General features: G+C 49.2%; 1 protein-coding gene across 2 annotated transcripts in view; it reads right to left on the minus strand.

Annotated features, from left to right (window-relative positions):
• FGF12 (fibroblast growth factor 12) overlaps nt 1-12,113 on the minus strand; it is a 284,962-nt gene that overhangs the window by 89,394 nt on the left and 183,455 nt on the right. For both annotated transcript variants that reach the window (XM_034782300.1, XM_034782299.1), the window contains exon 2: nt 3,659-3,769. In XM_034782300.1, the coding sequence (XP_034638191.1) occupies nt 3,659-3,769 (111 nt within the window). The remainder of the gene's footprint in view (nt 1-3,658; nt 3,770-12,113) is intronic.

Genomic DNA, 12,113 nt, shown 5'->3' on the forward strand with positions numbered 1-12,113 from the left:
CCAGAACCAGGATTTGAAGCTGAAACCCCCTAGCACGGCCAGGCAGACTGGAAGCAGTCCTACTGAAGTCATTGGGCCTGATTCTCCGTTCAGACTGGAGGAAGCCAGGTGTAACTGTATGGAAGTCAGCGAGCCAGTTACCCCATTGGCATCCATGGAGCTATGCTGATGTACCCCACTTGAGGATCTAGCCCAAATAATTGAGACAAGTGGACAAGTGAACTGAGACAAGAATGAGGCCCATTGTGTGACCCAGATTCTCAGCTGGTCTGAACTGGAGTCGATCAATCAAAGGAGCCATGCTGATTTACACCCGCTGGGGATTTGGCCCGGTGAGTGCAAGATGAAGCATTTACCTGGAATACACTATGTAGGGGATCTAATTCACCCCTCTGCTACAGCAGAATTGTGCTGGCACATCAAGGGGTAAAACAGTTCTGGCACAGAACTGGGGTCATGGAGTCATGAACCAGGCCCAAAGAGCGATATTGATCAGTCTAGGAAAAGATTATGCTGAGCAAAAAGGTGTGTGGGTGGGGGAGAAATCAACACAGCATAAATGGCCACCGGTGACCCTAACAATCCTACTGACCAAATTCAGGGCCGTAACATGATGATATTCATAAGATAGATATGGGCCCAAGGTCTCCTCTGATATATGGGGTAACCCCATTGGCTTAAATGGAGATACACTGATGTAAATCAAGACTAAGGGTGAAAATAATCTATCCCACGACTTTGAACTCGACAGCGTCGCTTTAACTCGACGGCGTCGCTTTAACTCCAGGGCCTCGGCAGCAGATGTACGAAGGGTTGTTTTGCTGAATGCCAGTTCAAATGCCATTTCATCTTGGCTTCTAACTGTATTTAAATAAAAAAAAAAACCCAACTTCCTGCGTTTCCCCAAGAACAGATACACGAAGTGGGCACCAGATAGATAAATTAATTTTAAAATAGCTTAAATATTAGCAGTTCCTCTTATTTAAATAACTGGATTTTCATTACAAGTTTTAATTACATCGGATGTGTAGAAGGGATGTGTCTCGTTTCAGTTTAAATGTTTATCTTGCCAGAGTAAACCCACATAGTGTACTCTACGTAAAATGAGCTCCCGTTCCTAAGGCTAATCAGTCTGCCCCTAACAGAATGCAAAGCGGCAATGTCTGGAACATCGCGTTCCTTTACGTGTTTAAATTACAGACTCCATGCAGAGTCCATCTTGATCGTCCCCCCACATTCTGCCAGGCGAGAGTGAATCAGACCCCACCCTTGGGATATGGTTGTGCATTTTGTCTCCTACAGTGTGAATTTCAACCCTGAGCAGAAGAGACACAGGGTCCCAAGCGCCGTGCCAGTCCCATTACATGACCTAGATTTTCTGACGCACCCACAAGTTTCGGGCGTCCAGCTTGATTGTCAAGGGTGCTGAATACTCACGGCTCCTGCTGGATTTCAAATGGAGCTGCGAGTGCTCAGCACCTCGGAGAATCACGCCCATCTTGTCTCAAACTGGGCACCCAAAATTAGGGCCCAATCCTGCAACCCTGTCTCACTGGAGTAGTCCTTGCTCACATGAGCAGACCCACTGATGTCCTCCCATGAGTCTGGGCTGCTTGCAAATATGGGCTGCAGGACCAGCCTCTTCACTTATCAATCCAATTTGCAATGTGCGGCAATGGCTGCAAAATGCTAACAACCTGGTGCGCCTCTTCCATCCTCTGATGAAAGCCAGCTTCCCTAAAATCAAAGGCTCTACACAGTGGTAAAACCCCAGCGAGAGAGCAGAATTGGGCCCTGTCCCTTCCAAGGAACTACTGCCGTGTGTCTGCTGAATACGGCCTTTGGATTGTGGAGGGGGGTTGTTTTCAATAAGGGCTGTTTTTCAAACCTTCTATTATTTCAGCTGCTGCCCTCTGGAAGCATCGTTTTGGGACCTGGTTCCCGAAGCAGAAGGTAGGACTCTAGCTGTGCTCGAACCGTTGCTGAATGGAGGAGAATAACTGCCCTACCCTACCCGTGTTAAACGTGCTACCCCTGCCATGGTGACCCTGCCTACCAGTCGCCGTTTTGGGCCCAGCGTCACAGTCACTGATAACTCTTCAATTGTACTCTAGTCGGAGGGCTCCCCGCCACCCCCAGGAGGCTTCCTGTGGAACTACTGCCTAGCCAGCATTGCAACCAACATGCCCATTGACAACTCAAACCCTGCAGTCTTTACTCAGGAAGGACCTCCAGTGGGTTGGCTAGGAGTTCTGTCTGAGGAAGGATGACAGGATTGATCCCTGGATTAAGCAGACTGGATTATCCCTCCATAAGAGTACGTCTACACAGCTGCTGGACGCAAGCTACCCGGCGCGGGGAGACAGACGCCTGCTCGCGCTGCTCAGGCTGAGACTCTAAAAGTAGCAACGTACGCGGGGACAGCAGGCGTGGCAGCTCGGGCTAGTCACCCAAGTACAAACAGGCCTGCACCCCTGGGTACGTATGTGGGTGGCTGCCTGGGCTACCCCTAGCTATCCTAGCTCGAGCACAGCTAGTACATGTGTCTTCCTGCCCTGGGAAGCACCCTCCCAGCTGTAATGTAGATGGACCCTTAGTGGAGGACTTTATCTTTGTCGAGCTCCCCTCCAAGATCAGCTTCTGCTCCAACTATTAAGGATTGAGAACTCCCGTCCCTTTGGGAACAGGCCAGACATGACATCCTTCTGTGAACGCGGCGGCAGATTTCAGACTCCCAGCAGAGGGACAAGGTTCAGTCCTTGTGAGAGCAAAGGTACTGCCACCTGTTGTCCTCTCAGAAGGACTCCTGGGTCCCACAGGGAGGGCGGTGCTGATGCCATAGATGGCACTTTGCATCTCCTCTGGGGCCTAATCCTTCAGCGTGGTCTCAACGGGAGCTGAGGGCACCCAACACTTCCCATGACAAAAATGTTTTGTGCCATCTCTTGCAGAGGGCAATGGGCCACTGGGAGTGCTGACGTCCAATGTGCTCTCCCCTGAAGGACAGCGGCTTGCTGACTGCCGCATGAAAAAAAATCAGCATCAAACTTTGCTCCAGACCCTGCCATCCATAGAAGGATCTGGGTAACTTCTGTCAGCCGCTAAGTGTGGGGTGCTCAGAGGAATCTCTCCCTGGAGACAGGCTGTCTCACCACTGCCTACTACAGAGTCTCTTCGGAAGCAGCTTATAATGGCCCCGGTCAGAGATGGGCTACGGGAATGGATAGATTCTTGGTTTGATCCACTCCGGCAATTCCCGTGTTCCTAAGCCTAGTTAGGTTTTAGATGTTTTCCCTGAAGATCACTTTCCTTTTATCCCTGAAGGAAACAATCCCTATAGCCTTCTCCCACACGCATAGCATCTGCGCAAATATCACGCCTCTCTCTTCTGGCAAGAATTCAAACCACGCGTTTTTATTCTTCTCCCCACCCCAGATGGTTGTTGGAGTGTTAGAGAGAGAGGGGAGGGAAAAAAAAAACAATGTGTGAAAACAATAAAGGAGAGATTTAAAGGGGAAGCGTCAATGGAAATGAACTGCTGAGAACAGCTGGCTTCTTCCTAATTTGATCTTTTCAAAAATGAAGGCTTACAAGTGAGACCCACTAGGTGATGCATTTCATTTATCATCTGGTTGCAAAGAAGGCTAATTTTCCTTACTGTAGTCGCTGTTTTCGTCCTTGGTCCCATCAATCGTACCATCTGGGTGCATCTGCAGGAAGTATTCCTGCTGGCTGAATAACCTTGTCACAATTCCTTTCAGCTGGGGTTCTACAAAGATAATAAGAAGTATTAGATACACAAAATATACCAGGAATGGCAAGAGATATCAATTGCTCAACTACTGTAAATTCCTAAGTCAATAACCCAATATTCTGGTAGATAAACGTGGTTCCTTGAGTGTTGGATTGTAAAGCAGGCATGTAAAACGGAGCTCAGGCGAAGGTAAATAGAAAATACACTGTTAGTATAGCACCGGGTTAAGAACTGAAGAAAATTCATTTAGAAGAGCTGCCTTATTGCAAGTCATGTACATCCTCCTAAGCAAGTGTCAATGAACCATTCCATCATGTATAAACCACAGGGGTTCCCAAACTGTGGGTCGGGACCCTGTTTTAATGGGGTCGCCAGGGCTGGCTTTAGACTTGCTGGGGCCCAGGCCCAAAGCTGAAGCCCAAGCCTCACCACCTGGGGCCGAAGCCAAATCCCAAGGGCCTCAGCCCTGGGCAGCATGCCCCCTGAAGCCCTGGGGCTTTGGCCCCCCTGCCTGGGGCGGTGGGGCTTGGGCTATGGGTCTCCCAACCCAGGGCAGCATGCTCAGGCTTTGGGCCCCACTCCTGGGGTCATGTAGTAATTTTTGTTGTCAGAAGGCAGTCACAGTGCAGTGAAGTTTGAGAACCGCTGACATACCACCTCTTTACCAGAAAAGCTGCTTTAGAAATAATGTAGGGAGTTATTAACATTATATTAATACTCTGATTATAAATTAATATGAATAAAAGCAAGTTACTAGTGACTTAAGAGGAAATAATCCAGTGCAGTATATCATGATGTAATCAGTTTCATGGCTTTGATGCACCGAGTGAGATTGTTTAAAAAGCCATTACATAACTCCAGTCAGGCTGTGTCAGTGTTTCCAACAGTTTACCACTGGGCTGTACAAATTTCCTTTGAGAATGAGACGAAGAGGCCAGGGACACTGCGCGCCTTTTGCGGACAGAGTGCCCGTGGACATCTCCGGGAACTCTGAATCCAGGAGGACAGCAGGAGCAGATCGTTAGTGTGAAAGGGCTCAGCTTAAAATCACTGTGCCAATTTCAGAAGAGAAAAGCATCATTTTATAGTTTGTGGCAGGAATGCAATTTTAGAACTGGTGAACGTGATCTTCTACGGCACTATGCTTAACAAAGTGACTTTGGAGTGTTAATTCTAGGCAGGGTTCCTTGGTATAATGCAGTTGCACCTCTGAGATAGAGGTAGGAAGAAGATGATCATTAAATAATTATACCATTGTGTTTAGAGAGTTTGCCAGAATGATGACCCTAGACCACCAGTTACCCATTACCTCACGCTGCAAATGGAGACACCATTGTATTGTCACTGCAGTAAAATCAGAGATAAGTGCCCCTGCTTCCTAGTCTCATTACAAATCTGACACACCTTCTGTCAAGCCTGGCTCAAGGTTCAACATTTTTGAGCTTTCTGGCCAATCCCGGCCTAGTTTGGAGTCATCTTAGGCTGATTTATGGTTTTGAGTGGTAATGAGATAGGTCTTGCCATTTTTGCATGTTTCCCCATCAGTTGAGTTTTAGCGGGAGTTTTTGGGTCCAGCCCACTCCCCAAATTCACAGAAAACTGAAAAGAACTAAACTGCCAACAAAAGTTGCCAAGTTTCTCACCACCCTAATAAAATCTGATAACCAGGGCGTTCCTGTCATTTCATATTCTGCATGGGTTGCCTTTCCCCGCAGGGGCGTCGGTGCTTTCTGGTTTCCTCTGACATACGATGGAAGAGAAGAACCTCCACTTACACGGGGCATGTTCTATACAGGAGGGGAAATCCTGCCCTGCACATTGTTTGGGTTGGCATTTCTCAATGAAACAGTGGGATTTTGATCAACCTGGCCCTTTGAACGCTTACACCTGAACTAAATCCTAAAGCCCTGAATGCTCAGACCTGCACACAACAAGCATAAGCCTGGCATTCTCCTAGGGAGATTCTCCCCACAACCCAGAATAGTTTGGGGGCTGGGGGACTTAGGGACACATTAGCATGTGATGAGAGCAGAGGGTGATCTCTGAGTCCCATACAGAGTCTCTCCCCTTCTGTTTGAAAGCTCTGGATTTCTTGCAGTTTGCTCATCATTACTCACACCTGCCTACCGCTGATTTAACAGTCCTGGGCACAGAAAGCGTCTGTCTGACTACAGAACAGGTGTCGCTCTGGCTAATGCAGGCTGCCCCACGTGGCCTGGCCCAGGCACCAGAAACACGATCTGGGGGAAGCAGCCACAGCGGTGGAAGGCAGGCAGGCTGAACGGACTGTTTGTTGATTGACCTATCTACTGAGGACGCTAGCAGAGGAGGCAGGGAGAGTTAAGTAGACTGACATTTTTAACTGGGAGCCCGGATATGACCACCCACTTCTTTGGCACAGGTCATCAAACAGTCATCAGATGGTAACTGCACCCGTTACTAGCATCCAAGGAATGGATTGGAGCTGCTGGCCCAGAGGCAGCCCCTGCTTGTGTGAACCTGAATTTGGCCATATATTTTGGTGTCATTTCCTCTTACAGCAACAAAGATTGAACAGGTAATTGTATTGCAGCTTTCTCGAGTGCAGCGGCCCCTCACGCTGCAGTAATTTTCAGGAAAGACTGTTAGTTTGTGGGAAACATCTCAAAGGCAGCTCGTCATCCAATTAAGGTGAGGGGAAATGTCTGAATAAATCAGAGCAAGAGGCAGGTCATGTGTCAGACACTAAAACAAGGTTGGGGAGTTTAGTGAGAGGAAAGGATACCGAAAGATCCTTCATCTCTGGCCATGCTGGGGCTGTGATTAAAAACGGCACAATCAAACATAGGCTTAACATTGTAATTCTCTTATTTGTCCAAAACTCCTTCAACAATATCGCCCCAAGTGCCAAGCGCTAAAAGAAACATACAGTACTAAGAACAAAATCCAAGCACACACCATGCCTACTGAACTGAAACTGACTTTCCTCTCTCAGGTCTCTTATTTTATACCCTAGCATGGGGGTTCTCAGCTTTCCCTGCTCTTAAAAGGGACAGCGCCTTATAACACACTTCAGCACAAAATCCTTTCCTGTCACTGAGCGGCACAACTCTGCACGCCCTCCTGTTTTGCTTCCAGATCAGCTTTCCTGCTCTGTGAAAATGGAAGGGGATTTATGTGGACAAAACATGCTCACCAGTGACTTGGCTTGCAGCACTCACGCTCTAGTGCGGCAAAGCAAATGCGTTTAAAAAGACAAGTTTTACCTCCCCTTAGTTCACTGTATCGATGGAATAGATTTGAGAAACTCTCTGAAACTAACAACCGGATTCAGATCGGAGTGCAACAGGGAAGAAAGCCCATAAAGACAAGAACATGGATAGGGCAGCAGAGACTTAGCAATGTTCTCATTAAAAGGCAGGGTACAGTTTTGTGGAGCGACTGTTTGAAACACTTTGAAATGGCAAGTGTGGATGCTGAAGTGATAACCCTTAATGACCAAGACAGGTGCTCTAATACGGAGAGTAAACAGAAGGCACAGGGCCCACCTGCCTCCAGACACACCATTATTAAGTATATGTATTACAGTAGCACCCACTAAGACTGGAGCCCCATTGTGCTAGGCGCTGTACACACACATAGAGAGAGTCCCACTCTGAAAAGCTCACACTCAAACTAGTCAAGAGACACAAAGGGCAGGAGGAAAAACAGGATCGCAGAGATGGGAAGGACCTTCCCAAGGTCCCCCAACAGGTCAGGAACAGAACCCAGATCTCCTCATTCCCAGCCCAACGCTCTACCCACGAGACCACACTGACATGTTTGGTTTACAGAGCTCTGGGGTCCCTCATTAGATAAGAGATTTCACCTACATCAGCATCAAGAACATTGCAGTCTGTCAATGCTACGGGTCTCGTTTAACCCCACCCCTCACCCACAGCTGTCAGTTTCCTAGTCTATATTTCGGGTCCCCTGCCCTCCTTGTGTGCATGGGAATCCCAGAGAAGGCAATGGGATTTCTGTGCAGTGAGCGAAGGGAGACTCTGGCCCGTATGCTATCAGTACTGTAGGGCTGCTACACTTTAGGACACCAAAACTAAGGGCCATATTTTGGCTGCTCTTCTAGAGATGCACACGGCTCAGCACCCTCCCTCCCTCCCCGCACACACACACACACACACACACACACCTTGCACTCCTCTCCAGCGGCTGGCCAGAATCCTTCACTTCATGTGCCCACAAGAACCCAAAACAGAAAGAGACAAAGCAGGCTGCTCTCTAAAAGCAGAGGTGCAAAAGCACATCAGTGCTGGCGGAGAACCCCAAAGGGATCGTCTGTGGTGCCCCCTGTGGCCCCCACCATGGCCATAGCCAACAAAGCCTTGGTCCGTCTAACCCATCCACCAGTGGGGAAGAGAGTAAGAACTCTGACCAGTGACACTGGGGCAAACACTTCCTCTTATGGAAAATGCCACTGGAGCTCTGATTTGTACATATTGGATTTCTCTATTAATCGAGGTTGAATACACAATCTACCCCAACGGTGGGCACTGTACGAACTAGAAAACATAAGGAAGATAACTGTGTTTAATACAAAGAGAAGGACACTCAACCAGGCTGTATAACGACACCCAGATGACGATAGCAAATCACAGCCCACAGCCATCAGTACAAGACCAGCTCATACACAAGAGAATAACTCCGGGGACAAGGAACACCACTCCACTGCCAACGTCCCCAAACCAGCCCAGCCCAGTCCTCCCAGAACAACAGATGCCCCTTGATGTGTGCCCTTAAGGTTAACTAATCTGAGTCCTGCGGGACCATGCTGGGGAACTGAGCTCCCATCACAGAGGACACGGTGCCAGGAACCCCACTCCCTGCCAGCTCAAACAGCTTCTCTCATCACAACTCCATGCTACTGCCTTGGGGGAAAGAGGTGAATCAGGCTCCAGATCACTTAGTGGTCCAATATCCAGGCAGAGGTGATAGGACCCTGGTTATAGGAGGCACCCAACCCGCCTCCCCCCCAACAGTAAACTGCATGGAAGTCAGTTTCTAGCTCAGGAAGATGAAGGGTTAAGTTGCCCTTTCTGGGATTTGAACCATTGGTCCCAAAGAGTCTTGGTGATTCATACGTGATGCTGACATCACTAAGTAGCTCATCTGGCTGGTGCAGAACTGCTGCTAAATTCTGCCCCGAAGGTGTCTGCATTTCAGTGGTGGGTGAAGCGATCTCTGTCCTGAGCATTATGCTCGTAGCGCACACACTCTGAGAAAGTAGATAGAACATATAAATATTCCTGCTGGAAGATTGCAGCGTAACACTACTCCCGCCTTAGAATTCAGAGCAACAATACACCAGAACCCAAACCAGAAAGAGACAAAGCAGGCTGCTCTCTAAAAGCAGAGGCTTGACTCACCCTACCTTACTTTAAGCTGGCTTTTTCCCTCCAGCTCCTCCCCCACCCACATACACACTCTTAAAGTGATACCTTGCAATTCCAACAGTGTCCTCAATACACCCACCTGGATAGTGTACTCTGTACATGTTGTGTCTTGGACTATGAAACTGTTAAGCCTTTGTTTTCTGTGCACTAAAAACTTTAAATACCTAAGGACTCTGCTGCCTGCATGGACAGCCAGCCATTGTGTACAGCAAGGTGCAGACTGTTAGAGAGGAGAGAGACACTGTGTGTGCTCTCAAAGGAGACTGAGTTCTGGTCTAGAAAAAGAGCAAAGAAGCAAGAACAAAAGTACTCTGGCTGAAAGTCTGTGTCTGAACTCAGTGGAGGGGAAAATGTAGCAATATTATCAGAGATTCCAAATGCAGGATTTCAAACCGGCCTTTCCTGAAACCCGCTGCTCAGCAAAGAACATTCATCCCGCAAAGGGGAGCATTTCCACTGCTCGTCAGCACTGGGAGGACGCTGAATATCCTTTGTGTCCATGAAACAGTTTTGCTGAGGATGTGACGGCAAACACTCCGAGACCTGTATTACATCTCAGGAGCACAACTCGGCAAAATGTTTTTTAAACATTTGTTTGTGGCAATTAAACATTTTAGCCTGGAACTTACACATTCCATTATTCTCATTTTCCTCCATTCAGGCTGCAGCTGTCAGAAGGGGCACTTGATTTATGACTCACCCAGGCAGCTCCCAGCTCCTTAACACACCAAAACTACCATTCAAGTCAGAGCGTAAACAGCTTCTAATTTACTTAAATTAACTGCAACTTTAAAGTGCCATCACAGAAATCGTTTTCACCCTTCCCTCCCCTAAAAAGTGACAATTCCAGCACACTTGTTAAAACGAAACAACAGCCACGCACCAGGAAAAGAGCTGGTGTCAAACCACAGCGTTAGTGAGCGTTTATATTAGCGTATCAAGAAAATCCGTCAGTGCAGCCAATGCAGATTGCTATGGTGACAGGCGTCAGCACCGAACCCTGGGAGAGATGGGAAAGCGAGAGAGGATAATTGTTCTCTCCCACTCCAGGAACTGCTGGGTTCAGCAGTGAGTCGAGATTAACGGTGTGGTAAGTGGTTAGTTTCAATCAATGTGTCAGCATCACTGGAGCCACAGCACAACTTACCGACAAGCTTTACTGAACCCACAAAAACTGGGGACTTCTACAGAGGAACCAGGAGCAGTGCTAGTATGCAGGGGTCCCTGGCCTGCAGCTTGTGCAGCCGTTCGCACCTGTGCAAGGTGCTACCAACTCAAAAGGGGAGCAGTCAGCACCGACTTTGCACTGGTGTGAGTGACCGCACACTATGCGGAGCTTCCTTGACACCAGGCAGAGACATTGCACCTCACAACACTTTCACTGTGAGGTCGAGGTATCAAATCCTTCTCCCAGCAAATAGGGCTTGACGCTGCAAGGCGCGGAGTGCTCTCAACCCCCACTGCAGTGAGGGCGGAGAACCCTCCCGGTGGGGGTGAGGAGAGGAAAACAAAACTCCTGAGTAGAAGCAATCCTTGAGAAAGGGGCCCCCGCCTGGAAGGACCCTGCAGCAGGTGGCCTGTGGCGACGTGACCTGTCAGTCTATAGCATGTACTGGGAGGGTGAGGGGAACACGTGTCCAGGTACATCTGCAGCACACATGCCCCCTGCATTGCAGGTACCAACTCTTGGGAGTGGCCTCCAGCAATTCTAACGCTGGTGCTGCAACAGCTTTCGCAAGCACACGCCTCCCACGCACATCTGGCCCCTGCAAAGAGTGGCGGCGTGGTCGTGGTGCAAGTTCGCAGGTGCACAACTGGCAGGCGGGCGGGAGAGCAAGGGGGCACCTGGCCCTGTCTAATCAGGGGGGCAGAGAAAATGAGGGTGCCTGTGATGATGGTGTATGGACACAAGCAGGCACTCCCTAATAATGCAGCAGTCCTAAACTGACCCACAAACCTGCCTCCGAAGTCATCACATGCCCCCTGGATATGCGATAGCTCTGCAATTTATCACCACTGTGGGGGGGGGATGGACAAAGAGCTGTAAGTGAGCAAAACAGAATCTCGAGGAGTGTATTAGACATCAGACCGCTGAACTCAGCCGCCGGGAAACTCTCCTTTCTCTGTTGAATTAAAGGCCCAGCTCACTGCAGCTCCTAGCAATCGCAGGGCTACTGTCACCCTCCAATTACAGAGCGTTTATTCCGAGAAGAAAATGACTCCAGTATAATAGGGCTCCACTGTACACATGCATTTACTCACTTTGGCTGCAAATCTCAACTCTACCCTACTATAGACAGGTGCCGCCACAATAATTAAACAAAACAACAGCCTGAGTTTGCAGAACCAGCCTCTGCTTTACTGAGCAATGGGACACGCTTCAGAAAGCTGCAGCGCGCTTTCCCCGACACAGGCGGGCCGTGGGCTCGGAGCACCAAAAGGACATCTCCTGGCAATCTCATTCCATTACTGGCAGGGAGTCACTCGAGCACACGGATACCTTACAGGGCAAAGAACATCCCAGGGAACTTTTATATTCCATGATGATGCCTATGAGGAAAAATATTAACACTCCTTGGCCCACAGAGCAGCGGTCTTCCTGCACTGCCATACAGGGGACAGGACACACAAGACATTGTGCTATGCTGCCTGACTCCTACAGCGTTTATTTCCTTCAGGGCAGGTGTATCCCCAGCAGGAAGTGGGGAGGTTGTGCCATGCTGGAAGTTTGCCCCACAGCCCATGTGCAGCCCCTGTGCAATGAGGAGCTCATCTCTGCAGGGATAGCTCTGCGGCGGCATGCATGGGACAGGAAGGGGTGCTGCTGGGACACGCTGAAGGACGGGTGGGGCCAGGGAATCCATGGCTTTGTGAATCCTCTGGAACACATCAGCCACTGGGGAGCAGCCGCTCTGCAGTCTGGGGAGAGG

The sequence above is a fragment of the Trachemys scripta genome, chromosome 9 (assembly GCF_013100865.1).
Source record: "Trachemys scripta elegans isolate TJP31775 chromosome 9, CAS_Tse_1.0, whole genome shotgun sequence".
In the NCBI taxonomy this organism is placed as follows: Eukaryota; Metazoa; Chordata; order Testudines; family Emydidae; genus Trachemys; species Trachemys scripta.